At 40.1% G+C, this 24,901-nt stretch overlaps 1 protein-coding gene across 3 annotated transcripts in view; it reads left to right on the forward strand.

Annotated features, from left to right (window-relative positions):
* Window positions 1–24,901, forward strand: part of CACNA2D3 (calcium voltage-gated channel auxiliary subunit alpha2delta 3) — a 1,248,789-nt gene that overhangs the window by 1,174,948 nt on the left and 48,940 nt on the right. For all 3 annotated transcript variants that reach the window (XM_089681870.1, XM_089681868.1, XM_089681867.1), the window contains 2 exons: window positions 859–914; window positions 6,219–6,330. In XM_089681870.1, the coding sequence (XP_089537996.1) occupies window positions 859–914; window positions 6,219–6,330 (168 nt within the window). The remainder of the gene's footprint in view (window positions 1–858; window positions 915–6,218; window positions 6,331–24,901) is intronic.

Genomic DNA, 24,901 nt, shown 5'->3' on the forward strand with positions numbered 1-24,901 from the left:
TCTGATTGGTTGAAAATATCAAATCATCTATTTCTCTTTTTTCTATTGGAAATGTGCTCTAGAAATTCTAATATCAAAGTATATAAAAGAAAAACCAAACTGTGGTATTGCAATTTTAGCAATTACATGGTATTCTAAATTAAACAGATCACTTGCAACATTGTTTCCTCAATATTTCTAGAGCACTGATATATTATACAAAGTATAAAAAAGTCCAGTGGTGTAATTCTAAAAAAAGAAAATGCCAGGCCTACATTATTCATGTCTAAAATAGTTGAATCCTGTAGTACATGTACTTGAGTTAAAAGCAGGGGTGGACTGACCATTTGGAAACTCGGGCATTGCCCGAGGGCCTGGGGTCAGTAGGGGGCCCCATGAGATGCCCCTGGTACCTTTTTCATAGGCTTTTTTGAGTATGGGCAAGGACACAGGGGCCTATTGCCCGGGGGACCCATGAGTTGTCAGTCCGCGCCTGGTTAAAAGTATCCTGTTCTCTTTGTATTGCTTCCTTTGTGTACATAACTGGTGATCTTGCCAGTCCCCCTGCTTCCTTTTATCAAACTGACCACTCTAGGTATGGAAGCACATCATCCCAGGGTTGCCAGTTTTATTCTTTGCATTCTACTTGAGAGCACAGCCTGCCTGTATTCCTGTGGTTAGTCTCCTAATGACAGATACTGTCTGCACCCTAAGCTTTCTAAGCTCCTTAATGCAGCTAAGAACAGAAGGACACGTGATCACTTAAAAAAAAAAGATTATTTATTTTATATATATATTTATTTATTTATTTTTTTATTCTTTTTTTTTTCAGTAACATGCAATCTAAACATAATTGTCTTTTTCTTTGCTGCTCTACAGGTTTCTTGTAGAATTTAACCTATGCAGTTGGTGGAATTCAGGACATTCTGTGAAAGGTGAGCAACCCGGTTGCATTTTCTATCAGCATTCAATGTAATGACAATCTGCTAAAGAATTAGGTTTATATCAGTCTGTTTGAAAGTTTGCTCATGTGAATGAGATCAATACCACTATAACACAGTCTTAAAAACCAAGCTTTTGATTTGTTAAAGGTTCCTATACTACCAGTTTATTTATTTTTTTACTGCCTAGTTGCCATGTTCCAGATGCAGCTAGATAGGATGACTTTAAATCCTCCAGCTGCAGGGGTAATTGAAGTAGAACTAATGTCCTCTACACTTGCCTCCCCTGTAGTGATGGGACATTTGTGAGCTCCCTTGCCAATGCTGCCATCTTCACCCAGGCTTCTTTGGCCATCTTGGTTAGCTGGCCTGTTATGGTGTAAGTCCCACATGTGAACCCAGGTGGTTTGCCATCATGGTGTCAAGGGCACACCAAGATAGTACACTGAGCTACGCAAGCACAGCTCAGTGGAGGACATTTAGAAGCTTGCTAGAAGGTAGGTTTATTGCAGAAGAGACATACAGAGTGTTTTTTACTATAAAATCCTACATGCTAGTAATTTTTTGTTTTCTATTCCAAAGTTTTGCTTTATGGGGTGCTAAACAGTTTTTAAGGCATGGGAAAATTACAAGTTACAATAACATTAATTAATAGGCTACTTTTGCATGCCTCAAGCACATTAAAGGCCCACTCACACTAAACAGGCAGCTGCCAGAGAGTTAAACTGCAGCGGTCTACCTTTCCAGCAGCTGTCCAGTCCATCTGTGGTAGGGGTGGTGTGGTGCAGGATTCAGTACATCACGCAGCTCCCTTTTTTGTAGAAACTTTATTTGAAGTGCACAAAAGTGACACTTCATTCATGTTGCTGTACAGCAGCGGTTCTCAACCTGTGGGTCGCGACCCCTTAAGGGGTCGAACAACCCTCTCACAGGGGTCTCCTAAGACCATCGGAAAACACATATTTCAGATGGTCTTAGGAACTGAGACACCGCTCCTCTATTAGTCTCCAGGCGGGTCCGCCCACATGCAGATACGTCCACATTTCCCTGGACCGCGATGTGTGCACGGGATGACATGCCGCCCCTGTCATCTGGCCACATCCCCAGGATCACTCAACAGCTCCGCCTCCTCGCCAGTGATTGGCCACCGGAACTGTAGCTCAGGAGAAGCATACAGGCGGCCAATCACCAGCGAGCAGGAGAGCCAAGCAGCAGCGCGAAGATCAAACTGACACCAACGATGGGGAACTATTCCTCCCCCCCCCCACTGACACCAACGATGGGGAACTATTCCTCCCCCCACTGACACCAACGATGGGGCACTATTCCTCCCCCCACTGACACCAACGATGGGGCACTATTCCTCCCCCCACTGACACCAACGATGGGGCACTATTCCTCCCCCCACTGACACCAACGATGGGGCACTATTCCTCCCCCCACTGACACCAACGATGGGGCACTATCCCCCCCACTGACACCAATGATGGGGCACAATTCCCCCCAACACTAGTATCAATGATGGGGCACTATTCCCCCCCCCCCACTGACACCAATGATGGGGCACTATTCCTCCCACTGACACCAACAATGTGGCACTATTCCTCCCACTGATACCAATGATGGGACACTATTCCTCCCACTGACATCAGTGATGTGGCACTACTCCTCTCACTGACACCAATGATGGGGCACTATTCCTCCCACTGACACCAACAATGTGGCACTATTCCTCCCACTGATACCAATGATGGGACACTATTCCTCCCACTGACATCAGTGATGTAGCACTACTCCTCTCACTGACACCAATGATGTGGCACTACTCCTCCCACTGCACAATTACAGTTATGAAGTAGCAACGAAAATAATTTTATGGTTGGGGGTCACCACAACATGAGGAACTGTATTAAAGGGTCGCAGCATTAGGAAGGTTGAGAACCACTGCTGTACAGTGACATACAATCCTGTACAATGTGCTGCAATAAAATGCATAATGTCTACATTTTATCACAGCTCCAGGCTGCCTTGGTGTGTGAATAGGTTTCAAACAGGATTTGCATTTCTATACATGTCTATGGGATTTCAAAACCTACCTGAAGTGGGTCACATGCACTTCATAAGAAGGAAAACTGCAGGTTTAATGTACCTACCAATTATGAATGATTTCAGACGTTTCTTACACTTGTATAAAACTGATGCCATTGACACAAACCTAAGGCCCATTGCCACAGGCCCTTTCGCTGACCCAAAAAGCAGCAGAATGATCTTCCTTTTTATGCTGTGCGTCTGAAATATAAGTCTAGTTTTGGCCATGATGATGTCAATGAGAGGAGCAACAGCAAAGCTGGCAAGAAGAACAGCTTCATGGGACTTTGTCATTATATCCAGAAACAGCAATGACAAAGACCATGGGATTCTAGATTAGGGTAAGTAGTGCTCTGTTTTGTCTCTCGCCTATGTAGCACCTTGTTTTGTGCTACTAGAATAGTGTAGGCAAATCTATTGTTTGAGTCTGTGATTAAGGTCGGGTTACTGCAGGGCAAGCTGGGTGACCTAACAGGTTGGGACTCTAATTGTCTCCACCTGGTTCTGGAGGACCATGGGAACCTTCCAGAAGCCAGTAGGCGGAAGAGGTGGAGACCTAATCTACATGTTTGTGGAAGTCTGACCAGGGGCGGACTGACAACTCATGGGGCCCCCGGGCAATAGGGGATCATGGGGCCCCTGTGCCCTTGCCCAAACTCAAAAAAGCCTATGAAAAAAGGTACCAGGGGCATCTCATGGGGCCCCCTACTGACCCCGGGCCCTCGGGCAGTGCCCGAGTTTCCAAATGGTCAGACCGCCCCTGAGTCTGACCAATCCCAGGTTTGGAGGCCCTGGAAGAGTGGTGGACTAGCCCATAATTATGGGATAGTCAGTCCAGGTGGGGATTTGAGTGGAAGATGGAGTGCTGAGGAGACTGTTGGTGGTCTGTGAGGGATCCCCTAGATCTGGGGGGGGAGCTAGCCTCCAGGTTTGGATCAGGCTGGCTCAGGAGGATCCATTCAGCAGTACAGCATGAACAGGATCAAGGGCTGGAAGCAGTGGGACCAAAAATGACAGATTGAGTACATCAGCACACCCTGGGATTCGAAAGGGGAGAGACTGCCACATGTAGCAAGCTTTCAAATGACAGCTAATATGAAGAGACGGTGCCAATTGGAAAATCCTGCACTGGTGATGTAGGAGTATCCACCCAATTTCTAGCACTGGTGAGAAGAGAACTGAAGCATCAGCTGCCTTTGGACCACAGGTTAAGGTAAATTATACTCTGTCTTGTCTCATCCACTAGACAAAAAGAGTATTAGATCCTGTATTATCTTGGGGGGGGGGGGGGTTGGATGGGTGGGCACCATATTTATGAATTTTGTTAGATCAGTTTGATGTTCTTTTGCTTTTAGAGTTTGTAACAGTTGGTTTGGTCTAAAAGGCATGCTGATCCAATGCCCATTTCTAACACAATATTTCTACACAATTAGGAGAAAGGAACATGTGCAATTAATAAGTTTGTGAATAAAAAATAGGAAGAAGAATGGCAGACCACCCCACTAGAAAACAGGAATTTGTGTGGTCCAGTGTAGAACTGGCTGTCTAGCTGGAGTCCCTGAGGCCAACTGTTCTACAGTAAAGTTTATTTGTCATACCTCCTCCATCAGAGTGCCTGTGATTTCCATAATAAATGGAAAATACTTTGTCTGGATATGTTGCTAGAGAAAAATACTTGTTTGTTCTTCTAAGTGAAAACCAACCTTCACTAATTCATTTTCCTACATCTCAGGGTTGCTACATAGGTATAAAGCCAAGGATTCTAAAAAGTCAGTTCTTGAGCAGTAAATATAGAACAGATGCACAGGCAAAATGAAACACAAAAAACAAGTTATAAAGCCTTAACAGCAAAAATGTGATGATTTTGTAAGATGTACCTGCATTCCTAAGATTCAGATATTACATCCATGTGGAATGTTCATAAATGTGGATCTTACTGTGGAACAAGTGCCTTGGCTTAATAAAATGTAACTCTATACAAAAATATTTTATTAGTTTTTAGTAGAGCGGGGAAGGGTAAGATACTTTGTCAGTTTGTTTTATTGCTTTGTCCCCACTGGGAGCATTTCAGCTTACTAACTTCCCCCATAGTACCAAGGCTATTGCCGTGGGCAAAACTTCCTATGCCCCCCTCCCTCTATAAAGTATTCTTTGTATGCCTTTGAAGAATAAACTAGTAAGCAAGACAGGTGACAACGATATCAGACATCAGTAAAAACGTGACAAAAGACTTATCCCCATTTATACCTAATGAGTAAACAGAACCTGTGATGAGGCAAGTATGAAAACTGTCATTGCAGACATCCTTCTAAAATTTGCTAGCTGTCTGGCAGTTACAGTATGCTAATCTAAAGCTTAAGACCAATTGAAAGTTCAGCTTACATCCACTAAATACAGTTGTATAAAAACAAAAGCTATGCAAAGTCATGCAGTTTTTTTAAAGCAACAACAGCCTCAGTAGTAATGTCTCTCCCTTGCCAGCATATTGTATTGGAGGACCCTTGCTATCCCTGTGGAAAAAATGGTCTCTGAAAAGGCATACCATGCACCCTACTGAGTCAGAGCTCTCCAGCCAGCAGGGGGCATTAATTTTGCTGATGCAGAGCTTTTGATCTGGAAGATCAGGGGGAGTTTTTGACCTCTACAGACAGTCCACTGCTTCCACACAACAAAGATGCAGTAAGTGAAAAATTAGAACTTGGTTTGCATTGTTTTGTCAGCCAGGCACTCAGAAAGTATTGAAGGAATTAGATTCGCATAAGAGCCAGGCAACTAACAGTCGGTCTACAGTAACAGCCTTCATAATTTGTCTCATTACAGGTCTCCTATTAGCAAAATTGGATGGAAGTACAGCTAATTGCATTTCTTGCATGTGTATGGCCCTTCGCAGTGTCTTCATCTGAGCCCTCAAAATTAGGTTGGGCATCACTGTGTGAGGTGGTAGTATGCAGTGATAGTATGAAATGCCATGTTATATCATAACCTGGTACTCAATCGTATGTAAATCTTTTGGCTGACAGTACTACAGCCTTTGTGGACTTGGGTAACCTCTGTATAAACAGCACAAATATTTTACCAGAGGCACACATGATGGCAGAGGCAAAAAAGATGATTATAGTGTAAGCCCCGCTGTTTTTATTCCTTGATATGTGATGGGTTTCTTTCTTTCTTCTCATTTTTATAAAGTCTGAAATTGACAATTTCTTTCAGCTCAAAGGCTGAAGCAGACCCTGGAGCCCTGTGACACAGAGTATCCAGCATTCGTCTCTGAACGCACCATAAAGGAGACTACAGGCACCATAGCCTGCGATGACTGCTTCAAGTAAGCCTTTTCACCGAGAATACCCTTAAAAGCCATATGTTATATTACATATATATTTTTTAATCAATAACACACCATCCCTTCTCATTACACAAGCCGTTCCAAGGTCTGATTTAAATAATGTCTTCACTTAGGGGGTGATGTCACTCATTCCACTTCTGATTCTTCTATTTTTGTGAAGTTAGATGGAACAGCAAAAACCATGTACTGTGAATGTGGTCAACCTTGCGGCCTCGTAATATCAAGAACCTTTTCAACATGCACATGTCATCTGGACAGAAAATTGCAGAAAATCCAAATGGTTACTTATACTAACATCATTCCAGAATGTCAGGGTGATTGCAATGAAATAGATACGGATCAATCGACTTTCTTGTTAATCCGATGCATTCAGAGTCCTTAACTTACCTCAGTGCCCTTCTGCCCATTGGCTCCCTCCCATCGTACATTAAACATATGCTTATTACATACATAGAAAAATCCTCTCTTGACCCCGTGGGCTCTCACAGGCTACTTCACTTTCTTTCCCGGTAACTCTAAGCCACTTAAGCAGATTGTATACAACTGCTTGATTCACTTCCTCTGTACTGTATGCTTCAATAAGCTACCTTTGTTAACTTGACACTACACCATCTGGTAACCCACCTACAAATTCTGCCAAGGCAGCATCACCCATAAAATGGTCTTTTATGGAGGTGTTTGGTTTTAAAATGGGAGGCTCAAAAAACACGTTCATAGTTTTGCTGGTCTACTTACCCATTTTCACTGTTTATAAGAGGTTTATGTTATGGAGTTGTGTTTATTCAAGTTTTTAGACTCGCAAGCTGATTTATTTTGACTTTCCTTTACGAAAATCAAAATGATTTAACCCCTTTCTACACCCAGTTATCTGTCTCTGACGTGGCACCTTTTGGTGAAATTCTTCAATAAGACAGTGAAAAGGGCAAATCTTAAGTATGAAATGTAGTAACTCAATGAGATTTAAATTTCCTGAAGTCAGATCAGTAGCATCAAAAGACAGGTTTAATAAATGATCATTAGGCACCACATCCAGGGAATTACAAAAATAAAATAGAGGTTTACAGATACATGGGACTTTTAATGTGCCAAACAAAACAAAAAAATCAGTTTAAAAACACTATTTCAAAGCAAGATAATAACAATGCATCACAGTAGATGTATAAATAGTGATGGTCACTAACACATCTTTTACAGAAAACACCATTCACATTACACAGTAATTTTGCTATGCATACATTTTATTACAGCAGTAAAGTTACACGGGACCCTTAATGAGAATGTAGATTGTATTAAGTCTGTGTATAAATCTTCAACTTTAACTGAGCTTCATCAGAAAGACATACTACCTGGCACAAATGTGTTGCACCCATCACATCAGGATCCCATGAGATGTCACCAACTGCAAACCAAAGATTAAAACCCAAAAAGGGGGACCTTGGTGGAACACAAGAGAATGCACCAGCTTTTAGGCAAATGGAAATTTACCCCGTGGTGGATGTGGGTAAACTAGTGGAGGCATAGTGACCCACAAGAAGTCTATAAGAAAAACACCAACAAGGAGGACTTCCCAGAGATGTATAACAGATATTTTGCTTATTGAAATGTGGCCCAAGAAGTAGAAACTGATACATTAAATTGATGCCTATCCAAATCAGTATTAACTTGGATTATTAAAATGTTACTAAACTCATGACCCTGCATTCACTATATCCCATATCCCACAGTACACAGAACATGCCAATGCTATTATTTTAGTAAATATAAAACTGCTAAAAATCTTTTCTCATCAGCAGTATATAGCAGTCTTGTGACTTCTATCAGTTTCTGGCCGAGCACTGGTTAATCTTGTAGGAAGAGTTTTCATTCTCCTTTGACTATCCTATGAGGCTGCAAGACTCCTGACCCTCTGTCTGGCCAGCGCTAATTGGCCCTGTGTCACATGCACCCACCCCAAAAAAAAACCTCTCTAGCAATAAACACCAAAGTACTTGCTGGATTGGAGACAGTAAAAAAAGGGGAGGATCAGAGAAGACAGGATCAAACAGCCTTTTTTACACAATGCAGTGCATTAACCCCGTGAGTATAACAAGCATGCTTTACTGCATATACAGACTGATTTTACTTTTGTGGGTTTAGTAACACTTTAAACGTTACCCTATTGAGTAACTCTGCATTGGTCATGACTAGGCTTGTGAAGAGGGTAGGATCTCCTCAGTTTGATACACAACCATTGATCATTGTCAGTAGACAGTAATTCTTTTTTACTTGTTTACTATGTTTTGCTGTGTCATGAAAATCTGCCTCTTTAAAGTGACTCTAAGTCCAAACTTTTCTTTAATGTATTGAGCAAGGAATAGCTTGAACCCCGTTGGGTTATTTTTTATGTTTGGTGTTTGTGTTTTATGTATATGTCCTATTAGAGAGATTTCTCTTCACTTCCTGTCCCTGAGACACAGCAGAAAGTGACAGATAATCTGAGAAATTACTTTTTAAGTGGTTGTTACTGAAGCAGATGTCCAATGATTTCCTATCGCTGCTTGTTCCAGTGACAGCCATGACATTTTTGATTTCACATTTTCTGTCCCAGTGAGAAAGGTCATTAGGACCAAAAGAAAAGGTGAATCTCCCCAGGAGGGACATGGCAGCAATAAAGTTTGACAGAGTTTACAACTCTTCCTTACACTATTTTAAACTTTTATATTAAAAAAAATGTGGGTATAGATACACTTTATTGTTTTGTGTGCTTAAAAATAGAGAGCAATTTTCAAGAAGAAGAGAAATTAAAGTAACATTTTTAAAACCAGAATCTCTTTAGTTTTGCTATAAAGGGGTTAATAGAGGGGTTAAAGAAAAAGCATGTAATGCGAAAGCTTGGTGAATATGGTAAAAATGCACATCCTGCCGCCACTTTAGCTGTTATAACTCTACACCTCCAGTGGCCTAAGCAATTTTTATATGTTTGCTATGGGCCTATTGATTTAGCAGTACCTTGGTCATTACTTAAAGTGGAAGCAAATGCCTGTTTTAAAAAAAATTGACAGGAAGGCTTTTCATGGGAGAAGAGCCTCCGTAGGCCTCTTCTGTCATAAATGTTTCTCCCTGCCTGTTACTGTTTTTTTTTTCTTTTGAGTGGTGCACTGAGCTACACATGTAGCATGGGGTTGCATCATCTTGGGCCCAGTCACTTAAGATGCCCAAAGACTCTGAACCCAGAAGCTGACCGGATGAAACTGAAAGCACCAGCGATGAAGGGCAGGGTGGACATCACAACAGTAGAGGGGATCTCTTTACTAGTGTGCATGAGGCACACGGGGCATTTTTGCAGCCACTTTTAGGAGCATCAGGCATTTTGTTCTGCCAAAACGCTGGTGCCAAGAGGAGGAGTGTTTTTAAAACCTCCTGTGTGCATGAGTCCTTAGTGTACCATAATGTGCAAATATGCTGTGCATAATTGTACATTATGTCAAAAGCTTCTGGAGACCCAAAATGTTTTTTTTTTTCTGCTGGTTAAACCCCAGACAGGAAAAGTAACAAAGCTACTTACTTACATTATTCTACTTTAATCGGTGTTAGTTTTTTAAACAAATAGAGTTAATATAAACAAAAAGTATACATTTTATTCTGTAATAAATCCATTCTCCCATTAAAAATTACACTAAAATTATGATTCTCTTACAAGGTATTGCAAAGATATTTACAAATGAAATAGTTTTTTTTTCAGTTTTGCACTTTTTCTTAAAAAATTAATGAACAAAATGAATAACAACAAAAAAGGTAAAATATTGATGGTTTGAAAAATAGATATAAAAATCAGCAGGAATACAGTAGTTAAGGGTAGAAGGGTAAAAAGGAATTAATTTGAGCTGATTATGGTAAACAAAGGGAACACATTTAATCTGAAGATGAATGAAAAAGAATGCAGATACAATAAGTAGATACAAAGGTAACAGTGCTACTTTGTATCTCTTTATTTGTCATCTTGAAAATGTTTATAAACACTGCATCAGACAGTCAGTGTTTTCACAACAGCAGCTATTACAGCTGCTGTATTCACACAGAAATTCCCAACTGTCATTTCAACAATCAGGCAATGTAGGTAATTGTGGGAGGGGCACAGGGGCAGAAGGAGAGCAAGTACTACACATTACCTGTATACTTAAATTACGTTTTTTGGGCATATGTAGTATGCACAGCATCCACAACTGGTTAATTTTTTAAATTACCTTGCAGATGATAAGTGTCATCTTATTTACTAAGCTAATTGGACACACACTTTGCACCATGAACCACCTCTACTCCAACTCTTTGCAGTTAATGTGGAAAATGTATGGAAAATGGCTATATGACCGTTTTTCGTGATCTTTTCGGTTGCTGTATGGGTTACCATATTCTCTAATAGATAAGAGAAGCTTGTAACAAAGCTTGTATCAAATTACCTTGGTTTCATTACATATGTTTCTGTTTCAGCATGAATCAGATTTGACACATTTACTTGCAGTTAATCCCTCTGACCGTTAAAGAGTTATCTTACAGGACATATGATTGCCAGCTCATCATGACTTGTTACCTTGCTATTTTGTTGTGTAACATCCTCATGGCGTGCAGGACAAAACCATTAGTCTTCCTTTGATGCATACAGTACTCTCACGTTCTTGTCCACAACAGACCTACTATTTGAAAGGTAGATGTTCAAAACTTTATTAGATAGAGATGCATTTATGGGTGGTGTTAAGAGCATATATCTCATCATGCCATCTGGACCCTCTTATTTTCTCTGTCCTCATACTTCATTATCTCAAGATTCATGGTCTTTATTTATTGACTTGTTTTATGTCAATCAATTCTGCTCTTACTCTCTTTTTCTAGTGCAGGTTTAAAAATGAAAGATATATTTGAATAGGTATCTATGAATAACATGTACAGTTCTTTAGGTGCTGTAATAGTTATAGTGAATCTCTACCCAAAAGTGTTGCAGAAGGGTTAAAACCCTTGTCTGTTATTTGTGTCACCATTGGGTAGATTCACCAATACTCTTTGTCCAAAATTTTAGACGTGCCACCAAAACCAGAGGTTGGATTAAAGGCCACCGGTGATACTGGTGACAAATTTTAATGGTGGGCTTTTTTCTCTCTTCCCGTGTCTTCATGACAGAAAGCAAAGTGAAACTGACTAGAATTAAAAAAAAAATAAATAAAATAAAAGCCTGAAAGTAGTACTAACCTGTTCTCATTACATCCAAAATGAAAAAAACTATTTTGGATGGAGTTCAACTTTAAGGTTCAATGCTTAATTAATTCACAGGCCATTTATCAAGGAATTTCTTCTGCATTTCCCACATGAAGAATGGCCCTTACCCCTAATTTTTTAATGAGGCCAAGTGGAGGGAGTTCACTTGGTATTGACTGATTGGCCTCTTCTTCCCAGAATTTGTCTTCATAGGTAAAACAAACCATGAAAGAGATGACCTTCTGTGGACCTTCACAGACTAGAGAAAATATTACAGCATTATACATAAGGTTTTTAGTTATTCTTGAATTATCATAAGTGTTTAATATTAAATAAGTTGTAGAGTAAATGGAAAAAACTGATGTTCCCCATTCAAGTGTCACATATGTGTTTGACAGCCTATTATTAACTAATTTTTGTGGGAAACCACAACCAAGCAGAGTGTTAAAGATTTCCTTTGAAAAATGTGCTTACCTCTACTATGGACCTGATTATATGACCAAAACAAATATTCGATAGGAAACAATGTGGCTCACATAGGAAAATTGAGAAGAGGCATTGTTTGTAGAAACCAGTGAAGTCTGTTATGACCAATGAATGGAAAAATGGAATAGAACATAGAATGATGGCAGATCAATCCAAGGGGTCTATATATTCTGCCTATTATAATTAAAATTTCTTTTTTATTTTTTATACTTGTGTTTGTTTTTTTAACCTATTTGTCTGAGAAGAGACCTTACAGTGGAATAATTTACTGCCCCTGTTAGAAGACTGTGCTAAGCATCCACTACCCTTTTAGTAATAAAACCTTTTGACTTTACTCTTGAACTTTGATCATGGATCATTCTTTCGATATTCTCAAGAGGCCTTAGGGTTAATTACTACTAAGGAGATGCAGAGACACTGCAACTTTCCTCATTAGAACCCCGGGAATGCATCAGCTGGTTTTATTGAACACAGATACTCTCATTCAAGATCCAGACTTCCAAGGACAAAGTTGAACATACAGCTTTTTCTTAAGAACAGAAAGAGGTACGACAGGTAGAGCTACAAGTTGTTGTTTTTTAAACCCTTGCAATGTATCAAAATCACCTAGAGGAGATTTTTGTTGTTTTTTTTTGGGAGGGTTGTTTTTTTTTCTTAAAAAAAGTGGAGTTACTCATTAATTTGATCAAATGAGGATAGTTCAGCACCACTTAAAGCAGATCTTTTTGGTAGATTTGGATGGAATGTGGATGGATTAGAGCCCTGTCATGTTTTTTCATGTTCCAATTGCTTTGTCCCCACTGGGAAGATTTACCCTGACTAGGTCTGGTCTAGTGACCATTGTCTGCAAGGGGGAAGGTGATGGAAAAGCCATATTTTTGAGTTGAGGGACCCTAGGTGAGAGGAATTCCAATTGGGACACCTAATATAAATATAGGTGCAGTGCTGAGATACTCAAGACCAGAATTATAAATGCAATATAAATTGTATGCAAATAAATAATTATAAAAAGTAAGTGATTATTGATAATCAAATAAGACCATAAAGTGACAAAGTGCAAATGATGTGCTAGTAAACCATTTCTATAATAGCAATATATAGTGCTAATAAAGTGATAATAGTGTGCACATGATAGTGCTAAAATATCAAAATCATATAAACGACAATATTAATGTCCATAAAGTGACAATGTGAAGATCCAGATGAGAATGATCTTAGGGTAAGTGCTTCACATGCTATAACGATTATTCGGTGATGTGCCAGGAATGTGGTAAGATTATGAACTCACCAGATGCGTAACATTAATACATATTTATAAGTAATGTGGTCAACCGGAGGTCCCCTTAAGGATGCACACAGCCTGGTCTGGTCAGAGAGATCCCCTTCCCCTGGGTTATCTGCAGCACCTCAGCCATCCTCCGTGATAGGCTCTTGACGAAATGGTCCCAGGCCAGTCAGCCCCCAGTCACCGTGGACCTATCGTTGACTGCAGTGATTGGTCAGATCCCCAGATGAGTTGAGCTATTTGACCCCAGTGTCCCATCCAGACCTCCTGTCAGATAACCCAGGGGAAAGGGATCTCTCTGACCAGACCAGGCTGTGTGCATCCTTAAGGGGACCACCGGTTGACCACATTACTTATAAATGCGTATTAATATTAAGCATCTGGTGAGTGCGTAATCTTACCACATTCCTGACATCACCAAATAATTGTTATAGCATGTGAAGCACTTACCTTAAGATCTTTCTCATCTGGATCTTCACATTGTCACTTTATGGACATTAATATTGTTGCTTATATGGTTTTTATTTTTTAGCACTGTCATGTGCACACTATTATCACTTTATTAGCACTTTATATTGCTATTATAGAAACGGTTTACTAGCACATCATTTGCACTTTGTCACTTTATGGTCTTATTTGATTATCAACAATCACTCAGTTTTTATAATTATTTATTTGCATACGATTTATATTGCATTTATAATTCTGGTTTTGAGTATCTCAGCGCTGCACCTATATTTATCTTATTGTTTTGGAGGTTGTTTTGGTTACCTTTTTGGTGCGTTAGCTGCTTATGGTTTTAGCGCTCACTTTTCTGCCTTGATTTTACAATTGGCACACCTGATTTGTTAACAGCTATTTAAGAGGGGAACACTTCTTATTTTGTAGATAATTTCTTTCATTTTTTGTTGCATTTCTGGGGCCAGTTGTAAAGAGACAAACCGAAAAAAAAACCTGCAGTGCTCATAACCATTCCATGTTATATCCAGAACCAAAGAAAAGTTTTAGCTTTACATATACTATGAAAGCTATCTTTTGTCACCATAATGGAATTTATTTCTGTAAGTCTTTAAACACCTTTTAGATCCCCATAGAGCATATTTCTCTTTTCTTCCTCTGACACCCATCAACTGAAAGGGACATTTCCCAATAAGCACACAGCCATAACATTGTAAACCTTGCCTACTTTTGCTAGATAATTGAGCTTTATAGCTGCCTGTGTCCCTCTTAGACACTTTCCCTCATTTCCTGTTTTATCTGACACCCATAAAAGAGACAGGAAGTAAGAAGAAAAAGCAGGGGTTATAACATGTATTTGCTATATCCAAAAACAAACAATAAAAAAAGTTCTGGCCGGAGTTGCACTTTAAACCACGAAAAAGTGTTTGTGTAACTTTTCAGCTGATACCAAGATAGTGAAGTCCAGCTTTGTGGATGTGGTCTCTGCGCTGTCCTGTCCAAGTATTGCATGAAAATATGGAAAACTGTTCAACCTCTGTACTTGAGCATCATTTCTGGGACTAGAGCTATCTTAATTCAACGTGACAAGAGCAGATTTAAGACCTCAGGTTCTGAGGGTAATTTTAGGTCACGGAATCTCAATTCAAAATAACCACATAATGCAGCATTTGGTCTACAACCCATTGGAAGCTGAGTCAAGTGCAAATTATAGCATTTGAAGGCGACTAAGATCTTTTTTTTATTTGTAAAGAAAACATGTGTGTCTTTCAGAGTGCAATCCAAACTGATCTCAAGGCATCCATTATTTTACAAATACTCCAAAGACAGGAAGCCATAAACTACACCCATGATAAACCTCTAATGAGCACAAAATAATGGCTCTTAAATGCCCTTCGTGGGCATTAACAATCGCCATATTGTCTTTCACACAAACACAAACATGCATCTCTTCAAAAGTTGGATCCCATCAAAAGCTTGAAATAAATGGAGATGTTTGTGGACTGTGATACCGATTTGGTCTACCTTTGACCATGTACCAGCAAAATGCTTTTTTTTATATTTGAGATTATAGCTTTAATCTGCTATGTCTCTATTTTAAGTCTACTGGGGCAGCAACCACCAAACCTCACACTTCTTTGGGTATACAAACCGAGTTTATTTGTATTAGGCCAAGTATGCCTCATGCAATTTCTTGATCACTGATTGATGTTCTTTACAATTTACAAATAAAAGCCTTAGTTTGAGAATACATCTTGGTTTAAGGACCTCTCTTAAATGCAAGTCATTTTATTTAAACTAGACTCTGTTTAAAAATGAAAGCTAAATAAGACATTTTCTGCAAAATTTAAAGAACAATTCTGGACAAAACAGATTTTTTTCTATTGCAGGTGATCATACAGCAGTTGTGCTAAATCACATGCCCTAATTATGTATAATTGCTTTTCTAACAAGTCATTTTTTAAAAAAACAAAACAGATACAAATTATTTCTATTTGCCCTAGTTATGTTTTAATGCAAAAACCGTTAAAGGGTGCGTATGTATAGTCAAAAGGTTTAAACCCTGTCATTTTTTTTGGTCTGGGGCCATGGTGAAAAAGTTCCCTTCTTCTCCTGGAGATGCAACAGGAAGAGAGCTAAAATCTCTACAAAGTGAAGTGAATTCTTCTCTTAGATAGTTGTTCCCTTAAAATGTAAATAAAGGTAAAAATTACCTTAATTCCAATTATATAATGCCCAAGAAGTCTCTCATTGGTGTCATTCCCACGCATAAGCAGCTCCATTTACATTATAAAGGGGACTATCAACAGGCAGGTAAGTATATTTTATTGCAGCGGAGACATTGCATGTCTTCTGCAATAAAGACCCTGCCTGTTTACATATTTTCTTTTAAACTTTCATTCTCTTTTACAGTGTCCTTATTTACTTCATCTCTTGTTCTGGAGAAAACTCATTTTCTGTCTCAGTGGCAGTTGTCACATGGACAAATAGAGAGAGTGAATCTCAAACAAAAAAAAAAACGAACAATTTCAGTTTCTAACCACTCACCATTCTAACCAAAATGTTTTGGTTACACATATCCTTAAATAAATAATAATAATAAAAAAAAAAATATATATATATATATACAGTGGGGCAAAAGACACCTGTCCACAACCTCAAACAGTCACACTCCAAACTCCACTATGGTGAAGAGCTGTCGAAGGACACCAGAAACAAAATTGTAGACCTGCACCAGGCTGGGAAGACTGAATCTGCAATAGGCAAGCAGCTTGGTGTGAATAAATCAACTGTGGGAGCAATAATTAGAAAATGGAAGACATACAAGACCACTGATAATCTCCCTCGATATGGGGCTCCACGCAAGATCTCACCCCGTGGGGTCAAAATGATCACAAGAGCGGCGAGCAAAAATCCCAGGACCACACGGGGGGACCTAATGAATGACCTGCAGAGAGCTGGGACCAACGTAACAAAGGCTACCATCAGTAACACACTACGCCGCCAGGGACTCAGATCCTGCAGTGCCAGACGTGTCCCCCTGCTTAAGCCAGTACATGTCCGGGCCCGTCTGAAGTTTGCTAGAGAGCATTTGGATGATCCAGAAGAGGACTGGGAGAATGTCATATGATCAGATGAAACCAAAATAGAACTGTTTGGTAGAAACACAACTCGTCGTGTTTGGAGGAGAGAGAATGCTGAGTTGCATCCAAAGAACACCATACCTACTGTGAAGCATGGGGTGGCAACATCATGCTTTGGGGCTGTTTCTCCACAAAGGGACCAGGGCGACTGATCCATGTACAGGACAGAATGAATGGGGCCATGTATCGTGAGATTTTGAGTGCAAACCTTCTATCAACAAGGGCATTGAAGATGAAACATGGCTGGGTCTTCCAACATGACAATGATCCCAAACATACCGCCCGGGCAACGAAGGAGTGGCTTCGTAAAAAGCATTTCAAGGTCCTGGAGTGGCCTAGCCAGTCTCCAGATCTCAACCCCATAGAAAACCTTTGGAGGGAGTTGAAAGTCCGTGTTGCCCAGCGACAGCCCCAAAACATCACTGCTCTAGAGGAGATCTGCATGGAGGAATGGGCCAACATACCAGCAACAGTGTGTGCCAACCTTGTGAAGACTTACAGGAAACGTTAGACCTTTGTCATTGCCAACAAAGGATATATAACAAAGTATTGAGATGAACTTTTGATATTGACCAAATACTTATTTTCCACCATAATTTGCAAATAAATTCTTTCCAAATCAGCCAATGTGATTGTCTGGATTTTTTTTCTCATTTTGTCTCTCATAGTTGAGGTCTACCTATGATGCCAATTACAGGCCTCTCTCATCATTTTAAGTGGGAGAACTTGCACAATTGGTGGCTGACTAAATACTTTTTTGCCCCACTGTATATATATAAAATATCTATGTGTCTTTATATTGGCTTCCTGCAATTTGCTGTGCACTAGGACTCAGACTGAGAAAGCAGTTGCAGCAGTGTAAGCTTTTCCGGTTTTACTGCAGTGCACAGAGAATTAGCTCTCTGTTGATTGATAGTTAGGGTGAGTATAAGGTTGACCTCAGCAATGTGCTGCTGCTCCATTGCTGCTTATTCACAGGCTAGGGAAGTCCTTAACCTAGCTTTATTTAACTGCAGTAGAGAAAAGTGGGGTCAATACCTGGCTATGTTGTCAGACAATTCTGTCTGAACTAGAAAACTGGCTGAAAAAAAAATACAATTTTGTGGCTGGTTACATGGTGCACAGTTATGTATATTAACTGTGAAATTAGCTATTTGCCTACATTTCCACTCTAAGTAACTGAGAATGCTTATTTCTGTCCATTTTGATATTATTTAGTATTTGTTCCCTGGGGTACAAATACAACTCTGTGTGATCCAGTTTCCAACTGCAAACAGACCCAGAACACATCGTCGTCCATTCTGTATATTTAATCCAGTGTGTGTAATGATATAAACCATCGATTTGGACGTTTTCTGTAAGGCATATGTAGACCGAAAACTTTTTTGTTCAGTAACATAGGGAAGGGTTAAAATCAGCCTATTGTTTACTGTCTGTGTTCTTCTTGAAAGATTTTCCGTTACTTCCTGTTGTAGAGACCCAACAGGAAATCAGAGAAAACTGAACAGAATTCCCACCATTGAATGTTATATCTGGAACAAGGGTCCGCATTGGAGGATCTTTCCTCACCTCTTACGTTGATAAAAACTCAAAACTATTGAAAGTTGTCTCTGGAACAAGTGTCCACATTGGAGGATCTTTCCTCACCTTTTGCTTTGATGACAACTCAAAACTATTGAATTCTATCAGACTCTGTGGCAATAGCCACCAGGAAAATATGGGGGTGAATCTGCTCAGTAGAAACATAGAAAATTTGACAAAAGGTCTAACCCTTCCCAACAAAAAAGGAAAAATTGCCTTTTAATAAACTTTAAATCAATTTAGACTGTGGGGTAGATCTTATTTTTAAATGGGGAGGGTTATGTAGACAGTGTGAAAGAGTTTGGATTGTCACATTGACCTAGTTATGTAATACTCCTTTATGGAGCTGGATTCTTACTCTGAATCTTGTCAGAGGTAGGGCGTGCCTTGTTTAAAACTGAGGTGTTGGAGGGCAAAAGATTAAAAAAAAAGAACAGCACAAGAAAAGCAGAATTTATTCAACAGTAATTGCTTTAATGTTGCTAGGACTTGGGCTTGACATAATAGTACACTTTCTGTACTTTTATTTGGCTTTATGTGATGTATTTGGCCAGAGTTTTATTTTTTTTTGCAGTTTTCACAATGTTTTCATGAGCCGACTGGCTTCTAATTGGCTGAAATAAAACCTTCGCTATATGGAATGCAAAGGCCCAACATTTGGAATCTTTTATACTCACCTCTGACTATAATCCAGAAATCCAGCAGGCTTATTGGCCAACAGGTTTGGTATAATCAGAAATACAGCACCATCTTATTAAGCTGACTGAATCCAAAATGCACACAATTAACATAAATATGTCACTGGTTTAAAGGCTTGGCTTCCCTCGTTAATATATTTGACAGGTTATATACTTTTCTTTATTAAATTAGTATGTGATTCCATTAATCTTTACAAAACTGGCGGAATTAAAAATATTGGGTCTGGCTAGCCTACAAATACTTTGTTTAAAAAATTCAAATGATGCCTTTGCACTGTTCTGAAGTATTCCATGTTAAATATTGAGGTACAACATGCAACCTGCTATTGTAGAAGTTGAAAAATGGTTAATAATTTGTGGTCACACTGGTGTCGTAAATATGCTGGTTGGAGAGAGGAGGGCGGAGGAAGAAGGATCTATATGTTTGACTGAGGTCCCAATTTTTCCACACTGTACATAGTTCATCAACCCCACATTCTTCAGAAAGTGCAGAACTGTTACTGTATATCATATCTTGTACAGCTAGTTGAACCCCATAAGGTTGTCTGGGTCTGCTGATGGGAAACTGATGGTGGACAGTTTGGGACAGCTGCTTTCCATCAAATGATGTAAAAATGACAACAAGTATAGTAAAGACATGAAGAGTAGCTAACATGAAAAACAAAAAATCTACTAGTAAAGCAGGCCATTGACTATGAAAACTGAGTTGAGTTAAAAACTGAACGAAAATTCTTGTCGAACGTCAGATTGTTTGTTTTTCGCATCATTAGTATGCCAGCTGAGACACATGATTTGTGTGCCGTAATCAAAAGGGCCTGATCTAACATGCTGAATTTTTTTAGAAAAACAAAACAAATGATAGCACAATCAGATGTGCCATTTTCGGTTTCTGATCAGCAGTGAGTTCAGTTTTTTACTCGTCTATGGTCGACTTTACAATAAGGCAAGAGTAAAGCTGACCCTAGACTGCTTACATTTGCTTTCTACTGCCCTACAAACACCACTCTGAACAACTAAAGTCAATTTAGAAATTAACTGGATTGGGTGGAAAATTAGTGGCCAAACATTACTGTAACCTGTCAGGTGCAATCGCTTTTCAACATCGCCATTTCATTCAGGCAGCTATTGGTGCTGTAGCTGCCTGATTATGATAGCCAGCAATGAGGGTCCCACCGTCCACACCACTGTTATTGTGGCTGGGGGGGGGAATCAATTAATTTTCCAGGCTGAAAATCGAGTAATTTTCCAGAGAAAATCGAGTAATTTTCCAGAGAAAATCGAGTAGTATATGGCTACCTTAAAAACTGAACGACAGTCCCAAGCATTCGGCTCCAAGCCTTACCATCCTCACTCCACCAACTGATGGGTGCTGGCTCCAGGCAGTCTGTGATCCGCTCACAATTTTAGTACCAGAAACAAAAATGAAGTTGACCTTTTAAAAGCCCAAATTGAATTTTATTGATGTAGTCCAGTTACAAGGGTGATCTACTTACTCCTCTTATGCATTTCATTCTGTTAGGAGCTTAGTCTATAGAGTCATAGGCATAGCCTACAGTACATATACATCTGTTTTATGAGGAATACTACCTACATATGACCTCACAGTGCTACTCAGGAGTTAATGGATGATAATTCACTGCACAATTAAGGTTGTCATGGGTCTGAACTATTCCACTAAATTTGGATTGTAGGATCAGAGAAGATTAGGGAAGAACAGATAAATCAGACAACTACTGTTGTGCTCTTACTTTAGAACATTCAAACTGTTCTGTAATTTTTGTGCCATCAGTGCAATCTGTATTATTTGTAAAAAAAAACATTTGTGTCAATTTGATAAGTTACCACTAACCTCTTGAATGAAAACAACCCAGTGTGTATACCCAGCTTTACCCTGCATTCCCAATCACCTTCTGTCTTGGTGACAATGGTTACCACGGACAAATAAAGAGGGCAAATCTCCCCAGCTGAAACACACACTACAATAAATACATGAAACATGACAGGAGTTCTAATCCTTAATACTTCAAACCATGAAAAAAAGGTTTTGCATTTCATTACTGTAACCACTTGTTTATCGGGCGCTTTCCTCCTCCTTCCTGCCCAGACCAATTTTTAGCTTTCAGCAGTGTTGCACTTTAAATGACAATTGTGCGGTCATGCAACACTGTACCCAAACTAAATATTTATCTTTTGAGACAAATAGAGCTTTCTTTTGGTGGTGTCTGATCACCACTGGGGGTTTTATTTTTTGCTAAACAAACGAAAAAAGACCCCAATTTTTTTTTTTACGTTGTTTTTTTTTAAGTTTCTGTTATAAAGTTTTGTAAATAAGGGATTTTACTCCTTCACTGATGTGCGCTAATGAGGCTACACTCATGGGCACTGATAGGCTGCACTGATGGGCAGTGATAGTATTAGGGATCCGGGTATGACCAGAAATGTGTGGACTGACACAGGGAAACACAGGCTCCAAGTATAGTATAAACAATACAATTTATTAAAGACTAAATAATACATAAACGCAGTGCAAGACTAAACATAAACACAGTGCAACCAAACCTCCAACAGATAACAATAAGAACAATACTAAACATAGTCGGGCAGGCCGGGTCAGTAGCAAACGGGCAGGCAAGGTACAAGGAGCAGGCGGAAGCGTAGTCAGGAATAGCCGAGGTCAGGACAGGCAGAGTTCATGCAGAGTCAGGATTAAAGCAGAATCAGTATCAGGCAGGAAGCAGACAGGATGCAGGTACAGGGGCCCATGGGAAACATACACCAAGGCCCTGATCACAGGCCTGGCCATTCCTTAAATACACCTGCTGTAATCAGCCTCAGGTGATGGCTCATTGCAGGAGTGAGCCTCTGGTTGCTGAGAGCACCCGCTGGCCAGCCCTGGTACTGCAGCCCACAAGGCAGGTGAGTCCCACCACCACTGGCAAGTCCATTCCTGACAGGCTGCACTGATGGGCACTGATAGGCTGTACTGATGAGACTACACTGATGTGGAGGCACTGATGAGGCTGCACCAATATGCGGCACTGATGGGCACTGATAGGTGGCACTGATGGGCATTGATATGTGGTACTGATGGGCACTGATAGGTGGCACTATTAGGCACTGACAGCCAGCACTAACGGACATTGATAGCCAGCACTGATGGGCACTGATAGCCAGTCCTTAGGAGGCACTGACAGTCAGCACTGACAGTCATTGATACAAAGCACTGATGGGCACTGATGTAAAGCATTGATGGGCACTATTAGCCACACTGATGGGCACTGATGGGGCTACACTGATCATTAGGGCACTGATGATCACTGCCCTGATGATCAGTGAAGATGTCCCCTCTCTACTACTGATAAATGGCATTTCCTAGTTACACCGTGATCTGCTGTGATTGGACACAGCTGATCACATGGTAAAAGACCACTCTGATTGGACCTTTACCTGAACATGTGATTATCAGGGGGTGTAGTTCTGGGAGGACGTCCATGGATGACCTCCCAAAACTAGCTGACTGCGCTGTATCCGTTTTTTGGCTATAGCTCAGTCGGGAACTGGTTAAAGTGAAAATCTGGGCACAGAGATGTTTGTTAATTATGTGTAATAGCATGTTCCCTTTACTCAGTTGTAATAAATATTTGGATTGCTTCACAATATTTACCAATCAATACTTTTTAATTAGATATGAAAGCTGTGGTCTCATAGTCTCCAGTGCTATTGTAGTCTTTCCACCTCTCCCTTGGTTATTCACAAAATGTTCTGTATGCTTGCACTATTCAAAGAATACACGGTGTTCTGTGAATGACCAAGGGGAGATGGGGGGGGGGGGGGGGCAAAAATGACAAAAGCACTTGTTGTTCATGGTGGGAAATTGCATATGATCAACATAATTTAACCTATTAAAGCTATGTGTTTGTAAGGAGGTCCTTTTCATGTGAGGTTAGCATTCCAAATGGCTCAAAGCCAAATCACTACACTAGGTCCCTCACTGGAAGGATACAGTCTTATCACCATCCAATGACACCTGTCCCAGCACTGACTACAAAGCTGCTTCAAGGGAAGTAGCACTAAACACTGACTTTCTTCCGCCAGCCCTTTAGCACACACTATACTTTGCTCTCTGCTTCACCCTGAAGACATGGAGAGAAATTGATGTTTCATTTGCTCGTTCTCACACACTCGTGGTTCAGGGCCAGTCCGTAGAAGAGTTCTTCTACATGGCGGGCACCTGACTTGGGGTCCCTGCTGTTAGATGGGAAGACCATATAGCAGCCAATCCACCCTTCTGACAGAAACACCATCACTGGCCACCACGGCCTCCTCTTCTGAACTGGCTGCTTCTCCTTCCTTAGTACTTATCACTCTCTATTACCCAGAAGGTTCACACAAGACTTGCACTTCATTCCCATACAGTAAAGATGTGACAGTACATGTTCTTCCATATGTTTCCACACAACAAACACAAGGCGGTGCAAAAGACATTAGGTACATGGGGTTCCCTTTAATATATGGCAGAATCTTTAAGGCTGTGCTGTGGTGTCTCATACCTTTGACTTTCAACAGTTTCCATGTAATGGTAGTTCACACACTCCAGTCCCTTTTAGGTTCCCAAGGGGTGTACATCCCTACATCATGCCATGTATGGTCCCTCACCATCCTCTGACCAACTCCGAAAGAGGAGTCTTCTGGAGCCACCCCCTCTTAATTAAAACCCCAACTATGGGAACATGAGCAGGCCAAACAGCAAATACAGCACAGTAAGTTAACCCCACCAATACCAGCAATATTTTATACATACAGTGCACATTAATATAGTTAGCACCTGCCTACATACTGCAGTATATAAGACCTGCAGCTCTAATAGCCAGAGTGGGCCTAAACTACTTCAGCAACTTTATTGTCCAGTAAAAAGAAAAGTCTTCAAAGTACTGTGAGGCGATCCATACATTGTTTTCCCCATTTGAGCAGAAGCCGACCATGCCTACACATCAGAAGTTACAAAAACCCCTGTGCCTGGAGTTCTACCTTAGGTACCAAACTAAATAGCTGTGACAGGGGTACACGTGGTTATCTGTTCAGACCAATTTAATAGACAGTCATTTTCAAAGCTCACTTTAATTACACATGTAACTAATTAATAAAGGACATCTCTCCAAAGCAAACACCTATGCTACATTACACCCTATCTGACATACTGTATATACAACTGCGACGATATTGTTTTTTATCCCATTATACGCCAGGTTGACCCGCTTATCTCTCACGTTAGAACCTGAGACTTGAAAAGACTTGCAGGTAAGAGACAGACTAAACAGTATTAAATGTGGGTTGCAGGTTGATTCTTTTAGATTGCTTTCAGCATAAATGTCAGCACTTAGGCAAGAACCCACTCTGCTCTAATTAGTTTTTCATGACAGATCCATGTTAAGTTTATAAACATCAAGCGCAAATGAGTATTACATGATCCAGTGTATTTATATAGTATGTCAGCTGTATTATATAGTTTCCACAAAGAGCTGGTCAGTGAATACTTAGCCTGTATCCTGCAGACTTTCATGTGAGCTCTTATTTAGAATGCCAATGTTCATTTATGCAGTCACTAAATTCCAGTCTGCCCATGTCCATCTGTCTCGTTGTCAGCTTGAATTTGTTTTTGGTGCACTTCGAAT

This window comes from Staurois parvus, unplaced genomic scaffold (assembly GCF_062004578.1).
Source record: "Staurois parvus isolate SC_StPar_1 unplaced genomic scaffold, SC_StPar_1.0 ptg000282l, whole genome shotgun sequence".
In the NCBI taxonomy this organism is placed as follows: Eukaryota; Metazoa; Chordata; class Amphibia; order Anura; family Ranidae; genus Staurois; species Staurois parvus.